This window comes from Phalacrocorax carbo, chromosome 10, assembly GCF_963921805.1.
Source record: "Phalacrocorax carbo chromosome 10, bPhaCar2.1, whole genome shotgun sequence".
In the NCBI taxonomy this organism is placed as follows: Eukaryota; Metazoa; Chordata; class Aves; order Suliformes; family Phalacrocoracidae; genus Phalacrocorax; species Phalacrocorax carbo.
The window spans coordinates 6970570-6986727 of NC_087522.1; the positions used below are offsets into that span (position 1 = coordinate 6970570).

Here is a 16158-nt window from a genome sequence, read left to right on the forward strand (position 1 = left end):
CCTCTCTGCCCAAGAGTTGCTGATTTGGAAGGGCTTGACTTCCAAATAATTATACACAGCCCAAGGAATTACTTCCTTTCCCAACTACAAATCCGTGGGTGGTTCAGACCCATGCCCTCTGTGTAAGGGCTTTTCTTTCTCTGTTTTCCTTTCCATAATTTCTCCTGTGATTTGTGCCATGACCCTGCCCTGACTGGGGAGGTTTGATTTTTTTCAGAGAGATCATTTACTCCTAGATAAAGATTAATTTTCATTTTAATTTTTAACTTAAATCTCTTAGGTGAAAATGTTTTTGCAGGCCATCTAAGATGCTGTTATCTTTGCCCAGCTTTGCCTCTTTCACGGGTTGCTTCACCCTGCAGGTAATGAATAACCTCTCCTCCTGCTGGGCAGGCTGGGTTTGTGTGGGGAGGTGGGCTGATTGCTTCCTTTCTCCCTTCTCTTCAGGAATCAAAGACATTTTTAGTGCCAGAGTGACATCTCTCTGCCTCTTGCTTTTGCTAATTCACATGGTGTGAGACGATGCCGTTCCTACACCGTGTCCCGCTTACCTCCTCTCTGCAGGGAGCCCAAACAGAGCTCCCAGAAATGACTATAGCGAAAGGGTAGGAGCTGGTAAGCCCCAGGGAAGCAGGGCTCTAGGCACAACAGCTGCATTCACAGCCCGGCCCTGAGACAGGCTCCGGGGCTGTCCTGGGGCACAGCCCTGCGCTGCACTCCTCAAAGCCACATAGACCAGTCATTGTCCAAGCAAGGATGCAAACGCATATATCCAGACTCCGGGTCTCCTGCTTTTACCACAAATGCTGTTGTTTGTAATGCAAGTGGGTTCGGGATGGATGGACGGTTCCTGGGCAGTGGACGGTTTGAGAGAGGACTGGATATAAGCTGAGATCATGTCCTTTCCAGCCCGTCTGTGGCCTGCCTGAGGTGGATGCGAGAGTCCAAGTTTGAATGCGTGCTGTGTCCAGTGTAAGTGTGAACCTTGCTGCACCTTGGAGCAGTCCCAAAGCATCCTCAAGGCTGATGCCATCTCATATCACAGTATGGAGCAGACAAAATCCTTGTGATCTAAAACGGCTCAAAAAAAAGTTATCAAATGCTGTTTTCCTACCTATGGGACCATTGCATCATTTGTGAGATTGGGGTAATCTTACAAAAGTGATGTCTGTTTCCACTGATGTCTCTGACAGGTCTCACTCTGTTAGGCGCTGCCAGAAACCAGTAGGAACAGATCTTTTAGAAAGACTTCCACATTCATATTGTTTCAATAATCCAGTTCTCCAAGACATGTTTTTTATGTTCCTTTTGTTGTGTATAGAGTGGAAAGTGGTACCGGTTAGCACTGGATGGGGAGCAGGAAGAAATGTTCCTCGCTGAAACACTCGCTCATGAAAGAGGGAGGCATGAGACTGAATTACAACTTCGGAGTTTGCAGTGGTGAATTAGTTTTTCACCACCCTCTGATGGGGAAAAAGCCAAGAGGAGGTCAGCAACTGCATTTTATTGAACTTTCTATAATGTAGCCCGCAGTAAGGAAGAGTAAGAACTGTAAAAGTGCCTTGTTAGGTGTTTTACACGGGGCTAGCAAATCACCAAACCAGGCTATGGGGCTACCTGGCGTAAGGAGTAGCGGCTTTAGGTCTGCACACCGTATAGAACTTTAGGACAGCCCAGATTCAAAGTGTCAATAAATAGGAAGAGTGCAGAGATAAGCAACAGAGCTCCCAATCTGCAGAGGCAACAAGTGCGTCCGGATTTTTTTTCATGTGAAGATTGTCCAGTTTTGTTTCCCTTCGCTGGGAGAAAATGCTTCACTGTAAGGACACAAGAAGGTGGGAAAGGAGGGAAGATGCTGTCCACCCAGCTTCACACATGGCCTGGAGCAAGTCCTTTGCCTGCAGGACCTGCTTCTCCTTCACTGTACTGTGGGATGAGCAATGCTCGTCTGTCCTGAAGGATTATTGTGGGATTGGCATTTTTAAGATAGAGAGCTGAAGGCAGAGGGTAAAGAGCTGCCTGTGTTCAGAGGTTAGATGAAGAGGATGGAAGAGAGGGATGAAGAGGAAATCTAAAGAGAAATTTCATGATTGATGCAGAATAATAAAGCAGATATGGGATTCCCAGGTGCTGGGAAATTATTGCGGGCAGAAGGATCTGAGCTCAGCTGTGGAAGAGAAGCAAACCTGCCCCGCCGCGCTCGACGGGAAGCCGGCAAGCCTGTACCTTTGTGAGTTGTGTTTGGACTTTGCCTTTTGCAGACATAAATTCCAGTTTTTGTGGAGAGCTGGGGGTGGAGGGGAAGATTGTGCAAAGTGCAGCAAAAACCCTGACATCATTTACTCTGAATAAATATAATGCGATAATGTGAGCATTCTAATAAAGGTGTCTCAGTGGCTTTCCAGAGAGGCAAGCTCCATCAAAATATGGCTGCCTTCACACCTCTTTTCATCTGTGGGGTGTGCGCGTTGCTTTTATCAGCTGCGCTCTATGTTTTAAAACTTTTTAAGCAATCAGCTTTAAATATGCCTCCTGGTCCGTTTCCTCTTCCAATCATTGGCAACCTGCATTTGCTGGACATCAGAAGGCAAGACAAGTCGCTAATGAAGGTAAGAACAAGTGTCCTTTGTTTCTGGGGTGTTGAACGTCAGCATGCACCTATTTAAAATTCTCCTCTGGTGGCAGTTCTGAGATGAATTTTGGTGCCAAATGCTTTTTAAAAAATCTGTGATGTTTTAAAGTTTTCGGAGTGACCAAGGAAACTGTTAAATCCCAACACTGCGGAGGGTGATGTTAAAGATGAGCAGTGCTTACATGAGAACTACTCACATGTTGAAAATTATGCGTATCTGCATCAGAGCAGACCGATGGACCTAAATTTTGGCATCTTCCTTGTGTTGTGAAATACTTTAAAATATTTGAGTGTCCACATAGCCAAATTAAAAGACTGATGCCAAAATAGCTTGTATTTCTTATTTGTGTTGCCAGTTTTTCATGAGAATGGAAATTAATATAGCACAGCCCAAAGAAGAGATGTAAGAGAAATAATCTGAAACAGTGAATGACTAGGACTTACGCAAGACAAGGTTTTCTGTAGGAGTCACAGTTGCCTTGTACCTGTCTTCCAGAAAAAAAAGGGGAAAATTTCAATGTATTTGGTCTCTCAAAGCCAAAATGTGGCTCAGCAGGTCAGGACGTGGGGTGTGAATATCCTGCACCTTACACCAAGCATCAGGTTGCCAGCTGCCCTCTAACCAGCTTAGCGTTCCGTAGGGAAGAGGAGCTGGCTTTCCCCATCTCGTTCCCATCACCGTGCCATGCAAGGGGCCTCCAAGGTGTCCTGGAGATGCATCTTCGTCTTACACCAGCCAGCTCACAGCGGGCTCAACACCCAGAGCCTGGGAGGTGGGAAATGATTTGGACTGTGGTTCCTGTTTCTGGCAAGACAAGGAATCCTTCTGCAGAGGAGGGTAGGGGAGAAGCAGTTTTTGGCGTGGTGCATGGACGTGCTGGGAAGAATAAGGAAAGCACAAACTGGGAAGGAGGTGACCTGAGGACCCGGGAGCAAGGTGATAGCATCTTAGTAAAGCACAGGCTCTAGGGAAGGTGTTGGGCACACTGGCCACCCCGATGCCCTCTTTCCCCCATTGAACTGTAGCGTCAAGAAGCCAACTGGAAGAAGGGTCTACTGCTGAAATCAGCCAGGAAAGGGGTCTGTGGTTGCAGGCTGGGGGACCCTCTCACTGTCCTCTGCCCTTTGCAGTCTGCTCTGCCCTGACTGCAAAGGGCAGAGGACAGCAACAGGGTCCTCTGGGCTGCAGCTACAGCTGGGGTGAGATTTTATATTGGGCTTGTGGAACTGCACTAATGATCTGAAAGCTGACTTGCCAGAAGACTTTTAAGGTATTAGCGAACAAATGACCTGGAGTAGAAAATCCTTCCTGAAGGGAGACTCCCTAAAGGGTCTCCATGTGAAAGTTGCACAGTAGATGATGCAACAACAAAAATGTTATTTTGAACAAATGATAGAAATAAGCGTCCTGTGAACTATTTTTTTGTGTAAATTCAACAAGCCTGGCTATATTGCTGAAGCACTGATTAGACTCTGCCTGGGCTACCTGTTTGCTTTGGAACAGCAGGAGGGGTCGCTAATCTTTGGAGCCTCCTCTGGTTTACGTTGCCAGAACTGGTCTCCTTTTATGGGACACCAGGCTTGATCTCGCGATAGCTTTATGCAGTTCTCACTCCATTGCTCTCAGTCAAGTCTTAATTCCTTGTAAGGCCTGGCAGGACCATGTCTGTAAGCCTCCAGAGAGCTCCTGCTACACACTATCTCAGATCTCATTATAAAGTCCTGCTGTGCGTTCGCTTGAAAAATATGGTGCAGCAAAAATAAAAAGTGGAGTGTGGTATTGTGGTAATTTTCTAAGGCAAGTCGAAAGAGCAATGGTTTCTTATGACTTCATATGTCTATCCTTGGTGAATCATATTATATACCTCTTTGCATTAACTGCAACAAAGCTTTTCTTTAACTTTTTATTATAAATAAGGACACCTGCTCTTTCATATTCTTGTGGTGGATGGTAGCGTTACAGCCTGCCTGGTCAGCAGTTGCTCCATAGATATCTGACAGATCTTGGTGATGCTTTTATGCTGCTGTTGGTGCCCAAAATGTGTTACCTTCTGCCTCTTTTCACAGAATCACAGAATCACAGATTGGTAGAGGTCGGAAGGGACCTCTAGAGATCATTTTGTCCAACTCCCCTGCTTGAGCAGGGACACCCACTGCACCAAACTGAGCCCAGCCAGCTCAGAAAAAAAGCGGTTTTATGGAAGTTGTTGGGTTAAACAGACCAGTGTTTGTTTGTTTTGATCCTGCTTTCATTTAAGCATCTCAGGGCTTTATCTCTGGCATCCCTCCAGCCCCTCTGGCCACAGAAGGAGGAGGGAAGGCAACTATTCAGCCACCCCAGCAGGACATACCACTCCCACTGATGACCTCTGCACTCTGATTTTTCTCTCCTAGATTTCAGAGAAATACGGCCCCGTGTTCACTGTCCATTTAGGGTTTCAGAAGGTGGTGGTGCTGACTGGCTACGAGGCAGTAAAGGATGCCCTTCTGAACACGGCAGATGAGTTTGTGGACAGACCAGCTATACCAATATTCTACCACATCCAACACGGAAACGGTACTGCCAGGTTGAAAAGATAGGGATGTGCTTGCTGTGCTGTTTCTCAAATCTGTTGTTTCAATTCCAACAGTATTTAAGAGTCTTGAGCTGTGTCCTTATCATCGAAGGATACATTTTGTGGGGCTTGGGGGCAGTTGTGTGTTTTCTTAAGAAAAATACTTCTGGGGATCTTATTTGCCTTATCAGTTTTTTGCTTTTAGTGGCACTTGGGTCAGATTTCAAGGGGTTTCTTTTGTGCAGTGCAGAGGGAAGGAAATTATTTTTCACAGCGTGAAGGCTGAGGTCCTTATGCAATCTCTTTTCTACAGTTACTGGGAGTTCAGACAAAGCGTGGATCACACATGACTCATGATAAAGACTGCAAGAACTGGCAAGAGTGCAATAGCACGGGCTGTTTGTACCTCAAACAATTACTTCTGTAAACAGATTTTTGGCACATTTTTGAATTGCATGTTAAAAAGTAATACATTGCCCAAGACTAGACATTGAAAAACAATGAAGGGAATAATCCAGGGCTGAAAGGGAAAGATTTGATGACCTAATATGTATATAATGCATACAGTGTGGGGGTTTTTTTTTCATCTTGTTTTTAAGAGTGAGGCCCAGTGTGAGGAAGGGTACACTACACTACTTTCCCAACCACCATATGAAGATGTAGACTATGGTCAGCCCTGGAAGCCCTCCTGGGAAGGGAGGACTTCTGAATTGCACCCAAACACCTCCGTGCCCTCTTAGCTGAGCACTTTTTTTGGCAGATGGGTTAGCCAGCTAGGGGTTATTCCCCAGCTGTAGGCAAAGGTGCCTCCCTGCCACCCCTCCTTGTCCCCCAGCACAGTATACAGTTCATCCTCTAAAACATAAGTTGTTTAGTGAAATCGTTTGTTCTGTTCATGACAGGGATAGAGTGGTGTCATCTGCTCCTAGCCTTGCTCTCTGAAACAGCTGGGTAATTTTTCTAAGGAAAAACAAGTCAGCCTGAGACAAATACCATGCATAGAGCTTTTTACTCTGTATGGCTGCAAAGAGACAAAGCTATAAATAAGCCAAACCAGAGCTTTGGTGTGAGCAGCACCCAACTGTTTAAAGTATTTCCTCCTGCCCTCCTGAACCTACCTGGGGTGGTGCTTTCCCAAGCCAGCACTCACAGAGCCATCCAGTCCTCTCCCATCCAGGCTCAACCAGGTTGCAAAATACCTGAGCTCCCAGCTGTGCTTTTGGTGTTTCTGAGAAAATCCTGTACCGCCTTGGCAAACACAGCACGCAATCCCTCCGTAGGTGTGTTCTTTTCTTCTCAAGAGCTCTGGAAGACAACGCGGCGGTTCACCATAGCCACCATGCGGGATCTTGGCATGGGGAAGAGTCTTGGAGAAGAAAGAATGCTTGAGGAGCTTCACTTTCTCACTGAGTTGATCAAATCCTTCAACGGTGAGCTGGAGATGGCATCGAGTGTTTCATGCTACTTTACAAAGCCACTGTGAAGACCTCTGGGTTGCTCCAGAAATGACCAATACAGTTATGATTTTGTTCACTTCTAGGTGGACCTTTCCAATTACGATTTTTGAACATGGCCCCCACCAACATCACCTTTGCTATTCTTTTTGGGAGAAGGTTTGATTATGAAGACCCAACGTTTCTCACTCTGTTAAGACTCATAGATGAAGTTATGCACCTTCTGGGCTCTCCATTCTTGCATGTAAGTTACCCTCCTGAGATGCTCCAGTATCTCATTGGAGCTGGTAGGTCAAGCTGACTATTACTGCATGTTTTTTGAGAATCTTTAGGGTACTGAAACGTAAGAATCATAGAATGGTTTGGGTTGGAAGGGACCTTTAAAGTTCATCTAGTCCAAACCCCTGCCACGGGCAGGGACGAGATTCTTTGCTTTGGGTTTTTCTTCCTTTATGAAATCCTCCTGCGAAGGAGGTCCAACATAACGTGGTGGCACTGGGTTGCGATGCTGATGTGACCTGGCCAGCAGAAGGGATGTGCCTGATTCTTCTACAGCCAGAAGGTGCAATAAGTGAGGCTTCCAATGTGGTGGGACTTGGGGCAGGCTGTGTCCAGGAGCATTAGTGGAAATCCACAGAAGCACTGTAGACTCTGCCCTTTATGTTATTATTTATAGTCACATTATTTTGCAAACTTTATGGTTTATGGCAAATTGTAGTCTCCCATGAGGAAACAGACCCTGATGTAGGACTGGGATCTGGGCGGCCGTCTTCGGCATTTCACAGTAACTGCAGGAAAATGTTCCTGGAGTATGTCTCCAAAATGTTTGTAGCACTTTTGACAGAGAGTTCAAAGGGACTCTGCTTACCTGTTTTTTGATGGGTTTTTTTTTTTTTGCTTTTTTGTCAGTATTTTCCAGCAGTATCCACAATAAAACACAACATGCCAGCATCTCCTACTCCCTAGTATTTTTGGTCCAAAGAAGTGTCAGGTCATAGAATCACAGAATGGCCTGAGCTGGAAGGGACCCATGAGGATCATCGAGTCCAACTCCTGTCCCTGCACACACCACCACCAATATTCACACCATGTCTCTGAGGGCCTTTTCCAAGTGCTTCTTGAATATCGCCAGGCTGGTGCCGTGATGCCTCCCTGGGGATCCTGTTCCAGGGCTCCACCACCCTCTGGGGGAAGAGCCTTTCCCTAATGCCCAGCCTAACCCTCCCCAGCACATCTCCCTGCCGTTGCCTCGGGTCCTGTTGTTGGTCACCAGAGAGAAGGGATCAGCGCCTGCCCCTCCTCCTCCCCTTGTGAGGAAGCTGCAGACCACGATGAGGGCTGCCCTCAGCCGCCTCTTCTCCAGGCTGAACAAACCAAGGGACTTCAGCTGCTCCTCTTAGGGTTTCTCCTCTAAACCCTTCACCAACTTCATGGTAGAAGAGACAGGAGGGAATCAGGTGCCTCTTGGAGGGTATGGCCCAAGTTATTTTCTTTAAAAACACCCTGGTGATAAAATTATTAAAATAATGACATTATTTGTGCATGTACAAAGGAAAATACCCAGGCTCGTTCCAGTTATTTTCTGCTGGATGCTGTGCGAACATCCCAAAAGTAACCTCTTGTCTTAGGAATAATTGCACGTGTATTTGGAGGTTACTAGGCTTTGGTCCCTTGCTACAGCTTAAGGAACTAGTGAAGTTAGAGGTACTAGTACGAAGTACAGAGCTGCAGACATGACACACAATTCCCATTGTAGCATGAAATCATCACCTGCTCAAAGGAGCTGCATTGGTATAAAAAGAGTATCCCAACTAAGAGGCCCTCATCTGAGCCAAGGGCCCTTGTTAAATTTAATTCGCCACCACAAGGACTAGAGTATTCGTTACTTAAGGTAATACTAGAACAGCCATCCAAAAAGCTGTCAAAAAAAGGGATGTTGATGAATTTATTACCTGAATGAGACCTATTTACAATAGTTACAATTTACAATAGTTACAATTTACAGTAGTACAATATCCCTTTTCTTTTAATCTCTGTGGCAGGTTTAGTTTTTGCAGGAAACAGCAAAAATGATAACCAGTTAGCAAGAGCAAGAGATTTGTGAATCTTACTCTGCAGCCAGTTTATTTATAACATTGAGAAATGGTGTAAGTAACCCCCCTGCACATAAAATGCAACTGTTTATTGTGCTGTGAAATTTAACGATGCTGAGAACTGAGTGTAATTGATTTATAATTCATGCGAAAGTTAAAAATGATGATCTAACAACTTTAAAACATAAGTATTTTGGCTTGCTAAACATTTGGAGTTTTCTTTGCGTAATGTGTAATGCTTTGTCTTTTTGCTTTATTACCTCTTTAAAAATGTAATTTCATTGTTTTGTGAGTTTACTATCACTTTCCCTTAATTGTATTTTTTTTAATTTGTGTTTATAGGCTCCGTCTAGACTACTCTGATAGGCTCCATTCGTTTCTGTAAAGAACTTTTAATAAGAGGAAGTATTTTTGTACATTAAAATTTTTTAGTTGCCAAAAAAGGGAGAGTCCAATCACGTGTCATTTGGTTCCTCACATAAATGATTTCTCCATTATGATACCGGAGTTTTACAAGGTAATCAGTGAATTTAATTTTTTCTGTGTTTTTTTCCCCCCTTTATTTTCTTTTTAGTTATTTAATTTCTATCCATTCCTTGGATTCCTCCTCAAACCTCACAAGCTGATACTGAAAAAAGTAGAAGAGGTGTGTGTGATCTTAAGGAAGTGCATCAAGGAAAGCAAAGAAAGTATTAATGAAAACAACCTGACGAGCTACATTGATGCACTGGTATTCAAACAAGAGGTATTTCAACAATATGACGATGCCTAGTGTGGGATCTTATACAGAGATGCTCCGTGTTACTTGTCTAATGAACATGCTGTACTACGGTCTATATGAAAATATTTAAATTTTTGGTAAACATCCTCCTATTTTAATATGTTAAATACTGCTTACTGAAGGAAAAGCAAAAAAATAATTAACTAGACCATATAGCATGGATGTCTAAAACTTGTCCGCAGGTGCCAGCTACAGTCCCTTCCTTGCTGGAGAGAGAGAGAGGGAAGGGTAATGTCATTTTTCCAACACATCCGGACAGACGCATCCCTACCTACGGGCACGGGAAGAGGCAACAGATTCCTGGTTGCAGAGATGCAGAAGTTCCTGTTGTGCAACCACATCACCTGCTCCCATGTAGTGGATTTACCAACAGGAATGATAGTGTGGAAGTACAGCAAGGAAGGATTAGTCTTTATTTGTCCTTTTTCTCCAAGCGTTTGCATCCACGTACTTGAGATGGGTGGTGGGCAGGATGGGTACTTGGGCTCGACGCTTTGTGCAAGTGCCTCCGGTGTTGCACACAGGAACAGCATGAAGCAGGGCCAGCAGAGTTGATGTGCCAATGGTGTCCTCGGTTTTCCTGCGACTCCTAGAGTGCCTGGCACACTCCTGGACAAACCCCATCTCCCCAGCTTGGGAAGGCACTGTCCTGCACCTCTCAACAATTATCACCTTCTTAGGATGCGCAAGCAGGGGATGCAAGTCCTGAGTCAATTAAGTAACCGCTGCCCAGAGCAGATAAATGTCATGTGATGTTGGAAAATCAGTGAATTTGTCCAGTTAGTTCATTTTCTGGGGGCAAAATCTCAAGTGTGAAAATATTTTTGCTGAAAACTGAAGGATTTCTGTAATGGTATGTCAAGGCAGTGCACCTTGGCACCTGTAGTTCACACACATCATACTGTAATGTCGCTGAAGACTACATTGCCCATCCTAGTTCTCACTTTTCATGCTAACAGTAGCGGGTTTTTTTCCTTTTTATTTCCCTGAAGGAGCAAAATAAAAGCAATACGCTTTTTCACGATGCAAATGTTTTGGCCTCTGCACTTGACCTGCTCATGGCTGGCACTGAGACCACATCCACGACATTGCAATGGGCCATCCTGCTGCTGATGAAGTACCCTGAGATTCAAAGTAAGACACCTTCATGGTTTTGCTTTTCTTATGAAGGGTACTGAAGTACTCTGCAGTGACTTCGTAAGTGTGGCTCACCTGTAGAAGCTTTTGTAGCCTCTCATGCATCCAAAATCTAAGCATCTGGGACCTCTCCACTTCTGTCCAAGCATTGTATGCTACCATTCAGGACAAAAGGATCTGAGGGGTTGTTCTCTCTCAGCTCCCAGGGGCTAGGCAACCTCCTGCCCTGGGGTAGTCCAACCAACAGTCAGCACGAGCTGGATTTGGATGTGCTTTACCACTGAGGGAGACTCACTTCATGGTTTTTCTTTGCCCTGCAGAAAAGGTGCACACAGAGATTGAGCGAGTTCTTGGCCCTCGTTCCTTGCCTACCTTTGAGGACCGGAAAAACATGCCATTTACCAACGCGGTGATCCACGAGGTGCAGCGATTTGTCACCCTCCTGCCACATGTTCCACGGTGCACCGCTGTTGACACCCACTTTAAAGGCTACTTCATCCCTAAGGTACTTGCTGCTCTCCAGACGAAGAGGAGTGTGCAGCACACCAGTGACCCACAGGGCGAAATGTCACAAGGAGTGGGGGAGCTTGAAGCACAGGGCTTTTGGTGAGGAAGAGCCAGTTCCCTAATCCCCCATCTTCTCTGTGTCTGATGGCAGTGTGACTTCAGGGCTATGGACACAACTTCCCATTTCCCATAACTCAGTCTTAATAATCTGGAGTCTGTTCTTTATTCTCTTCACTCTCCATTGCCATTCATGCCCTGTAGAGCAGCTCACCCTCTGGTCATTGCCTTGCTTGAGACAAGTAGAGTAGCTGGGCAGGAAAGAAGCCTGGTCCACATCCTTCTTCTGCTTCATAATTCAGGAATAAACAACAACAATTGTTTAATCACTTGTTAGTAATTCCAGTGAACTGGGCATCCCCACTAACTGAGGGTCATATGGTCATGTACAAGCCTAGAAATTCCTTCTTCAGAGGTAGAAGTTTGCTTGCAGACAGAGCCCAAGGGGAGGAATGGTTATGTGGCTGAATGGGCAAAGCCAGAAGCTTGCTACACATGCTAAAGCAGAGCGTGGTTGTGCTGCAGGGAACAACAGTGATTCCTCTGCTCACCTCCGTGCTGCTGGATAAAACGCAATGGGAGACGCCAGATGAGTTCAACCCTAGCCATTTCCTTGATGCAGATGGGAACTTCATAAAGAAGAAAGCATTCCTGCCCTTCTCCACAGGTAATGAAAGTGTCTGATCCTGCAAAGGGCACTGAGTTCCCACTGCCCCTCAGAAGGTCGTAGCCAAGGGGCAGGATCAAAGCATCTGTTGGGAATGTCAGTGGTGGGGATGGTTTAGAAATAGCTGCCCAGGGTTTTGATGACTTGCAAACAGCCCCTTGGCCTACACTGGGAGGCACACTGGGTCCTGGTGTTTATAGACACCACTGGGACCTACAGAAGATTTAAGGCCTTCAAGCAAGAGTTCAGCCTTCCCTCTGCCTTGCGAAGGCCAGTTTCTAGGGTGTCCCAGATCAATTCCTTGCAGGCTCAGGGTGAAACAGCCCTGTTCAAATGCCTGTAGGAGACTAACGGTGATGGCTACTGAATATCATGCCACACTATTTTGCATTTCTGAGGCCTATACTGTCCCTCACACTAACAAGTAGTAGGGAAGAGGTGTCAGGTTGAGCCACCACTTACCCAAACACTCCACCAACAGCCATGCTTTTGGCATTGCAGGGCGGAGAAACTGCATTGGAGAAAGTCTTGCCATGATGGAGCTCTTCATCTTCTTCACAGGCTTGATCCAGAAATTTACTTTTAAGCCTCCACCTGGGGTCACAGAATCTGAGCTGGACACGACTGCAGAGGCTGGATTCACCATGAGACCCCATCCACAGTGTGCCTGCGCTGTGCTACGCCAATAAGCCCAGGGCTCTGAACTGAGAAAAATCCACATAATTGTCTTGTGTGGAGCCTAGCAGATGCACAAAGGGGAAACCAGATCCCTGTCCAGTAGATACAAGTAGAGTTGTCTTACTCCAAACCTTGCCAGTGCTGGCTATATGCTTAAAATATCTGTTGAACAAATATTTTTTCTAAGAAGCAGAGGAAGACTGGTGGGTAAGGTTACCTAGAAAATCCCAGCCAGATACATGACTGGAAATGTCAGGACAAGTACTACTTTACACTTCAAATACACAACATAAGAAAGTTATTCTAGTTTTGAGCTTCTGGGAGAAGGTGATTCACAAGAGAGGATCATTTCTTCACTTGGAGAGCAATATTAGATGCAAATGTTGATCATCATCTAATCCCTGCTCTTTTCCCATTCCCTACTGCACACAGGATAAATTATTCCCAGATACCTGCTTTTTCTGTGTCTGATGGATGTTCCTCCAACATTTTGCAGACTTCTGGTTTTGAATCCCAAATGCTGAACCCTGGACTTTTTAGGTACCCCTTGCTCTGCAGGATCTCAGCACAGTTCCTTGGGAGTCTTTGGCTCTTTCTGTGTACAGCTCTGCTATGCCTGCACTGATGTGGGGCTTAACAGCTCCCCCCAGCCAAGCGAAGACACTCACCCCGCTACATTTTCCCAAGGGTAGCTCAGATACATAAGCACAACTTTTCAGAGCTCCATGAACAAGCAAGCATGCAAACGTTGCAAAGATGTTTCTAAAAAGCTCTTTCCTTAAGCAGCACCGAGGCTGGGCAGATCTGGGCAAAGTGACAGAAAACCTGTCCATCTCCCCTTTCCTTCTCCCAGGTTTCTGTGAGATTTGTCAGGACCCTATCTTTTCCCAATATCCCCATATCTTCTCCTCCTCCTCTGAGATGACTAGAGGTGGAGCCTCATCACATCCCCTCACCAGTGAAGGCAACAGGACTCCTTTACAGCAGCTGGCGTCTTCCTTGGTCTGAAACGCTGGGTGAAGGAGCTGATAGCACTGCAATGGGAGGTGGGTTGAGCCATTGTCCCACAAAGTGTTTGAGCTGGTTAACTCAGGGAGGGATCCTAGTCTGCTGTACGATGGGGAGAAGACTCCTCCTGTTCCCTGCATACTACCTGATATTCCAGGTTAATGGTAAATAAACAGTGCCTATGTCTTTGCTCCCAGCCTTGCTCACAGGTGAAGGCAGTTGGACTAGGGGTGCATAAAGCCTCAAGGCTTAGCTCTGCCCTCCTTATCCAGCCCTAATTTGTGGTTGGTAGGGCTTTTTACCCCAGTAAGGACTGCAGGGCCGGGCTGTCTGTGACTCAGAGGGATCGTGGTGCCATCTCGTGGCAAGAAGAAAATAGAAATTCTGTTCTGCACGATGGTATTGCTCTGGTCAGTGCGCAGAAGGGCTGCAGATACAAGGCAGCGCTCCTTTTACAAATCTTTACAGATGCTGCAGTCCTTTACCTGATCATTGCCCCTCTGAGAGCAGGAGCACCTGGTCCCAGCATCACGCAGCGCTAGGGATGGCAGGCTGGGCTACGGGACGTGCCGCCCAGCCAGCTGCATGTGGCATGAGCCACAGACACAGCGTGAGTTGGATTTGTTCAGATCTTACCTTAAAAATCAAGCCACCTGTCCTGCCCCAAGATGTTTGCTTTCAATTCAGGTCACTCTGTTGCAAGGCACAAACATGTTTTGCAGCTAGAGGGAAGACCCTCAGGGCCACTGAGGAGTACGGGAAATGGTATTTCCACCCCTGAGAGCCAATGATTTCTGTGAGATTAATCTGTAGCTGAGTCATAATCAATGTTCTGCCACCGTTTGGCTGAACAAATAAATGGGAGGCAGGCACTTTCTTTTGCGGAGATATATTCAGCTGTCTAATTCAGTGTGCTGGGGAGTGATCACTTCCATCTGCTAACACAGGCACAAGTAGGATGCACTTTTCAAAGGAATCAAAAAAACCTGTTTCCTATGGATGTTTGCACCTGGTAGCTCATGACTCTTGTTGAGGCACAGGTATTGCGCAGTCTGCTGGATTTCTGTACGTGGGCAGCACTGCCGCAGGCTTTGCCGGGCAGTGCCAGTGCGGAAGGTGGTGTCCAAACAGAGCAGGCTCTTAAGGCTGCTATGCCATGTAGGAAGGGATCCAGCTCTCACCTTCAAAGCCAAGACGCCGAGAGTTCATGGCAAGGGGTCAGGTCTGAGGTTCCACTAACAAATTCATGCAGTTTTGAACCCAGCCCAGTTTTGCCCCCCGGGAGCACTAGTTTGTTGCATATCTGTCTTTTGAGTTCATACTACGTTTGGCGGGGCTAGAGCAGGAACAGTCCTGGCCCCTCTGAAGCCAAGGGCACAAGTTTGTTGTTTTGGGTTTTTTTTTTTAAATTTCAGCAAGGCCAAGACTTCCTTCATTGAGCTGATATGTGGCTTGCTCCTTAGTTGCCTTACCTGTCTCTCCCTGCCTTCTCTGAAGAAGACCCCATCCTGCTGCCACCACTCCTCACGAGTGACGTTGGCAGCAGGTGATGCTTTGGGAGAACAAGAGGTGAGAGGGTCAGGGTCCAAGGCACTAAGCAGAAGGACAGCATCAGTGAAGCTCTGGTGGGGACCTTTCATTCAGCCTCTGCAAGCAAGGGGCAAAGACAAAAAAACCTGAAAAACCAAGGCTAACCCCAGGACTGACTAGTAACCCATAGCTGAGCACAAAGGGAAAGCTTTTTGCCCTGGAGAAACCACTCTGCAGATATGGAGGGTCTCCTGTTCAGCTGTTTTTTAAGTAGGATCAGGGTATGTGAACCTGTGAGATAAAAGCAAAACTTAAAATATTTGCTGTCACTCTGTGCTCAGGATCAACCTTTTATGGCATTTGCATTTCTGTGTAATGCAAAGTTGGGTGGCAGGCATATGAAATATAATGAAGACATGGGATGAAAACTTTATTGGGTTCCCATGAAGGGGGAAACAAACACTATGATAAAGCATATGATAAGATAATGCATATGGAGAAGTGGCAATTCACAGACAGATAAGTGGATAAAAAAAATCGCCTGAGCTAAACATCAACTGGACTAAGATTGCAGAACATGATTGCAGACAGGAGTGCTGCAGACAGGAGTGCTACAGACAGGGACAACAGCCAGACAAAGCTGCAGAGGGAAGGAAAACAACCTAAACCAGGTCTCGTCTAATCCCTGATCCTAATTCTGTGTGTGTGTGTGTGTGTGTGTGTGTGTGTGTGTGTGTGTGTGTGTGTGTGTGTGTGTAATACAAGGACTGTAAAATTAGTCACCATTTGCAAGGAAATTGCATGGATGGTTCCAATGGCCAGACCATTCCAAATACCGGATTGACTGCTGATGTTGGCTCGTAACATTACCCAGGAGGTCTGAAAAGAGGAACAGTGTTTGCTCCTATTTAACAATGTTAGGAAAGACAGAGATCCATAAACCTAGAAATGGGTCTAGTTTATTTTTCTGGATCATTAGCCTTTTATGACTGCTTGCTGGTACAAATCTCATGTGGCCTTATGATTTAAACTGCAAACAAAGAAATGTAGATCTTGTTT

General features: G+C 45.9%; 1 protein-coding gene across 4 annotated transcripts; it reads left to right on the forward strand.

Annotated features, from left to right (window-relative positions):
* Nucleotides 1-293: 293 nt before the first annotated feature.
* On the forward strand, nt 294-14459 carry LOC104049129 (cytochrome P450 2W1). Of its 4 annotated transcripts, none has more exons than XM_064461628.1 (9): nt 294-362; nt 5027-5189; nt 6468-6617; nt 6728-6885; nt 9309-9479; nt 10508-10649; nt 10973-11157; nt 11742-11883; nt 12385-14459. In XM_064461628.1, exons 1-9 carry the CDS (start codon nt 309-311, stop codon nt 12570-12572), a joined length of 1353 nt encoding a protein of 450 aa, XP_064317698.1. In that variant the 5' UTR covers nt 294-308; the 3' UTR covers nt 12573-14459. The 4 variants fall into 4 exon arrangements, with proteins under 4 accessions (XP_064317698.1, XP_064317699.1, XP_009508049.2 ...); XM_009509754.2 differs by lacking the exon at nt 294-362 and adding an exon at nt 816-2609; XM_064461630.1 differs by lacking the exon at nt 294-362 and adding an exon at nt 5501-5610 and having other exon boundaries at nt 5103-5189.
* The last annotated feature ends 1699 nt before the right edge of the window (nt 14460-16158 follow it).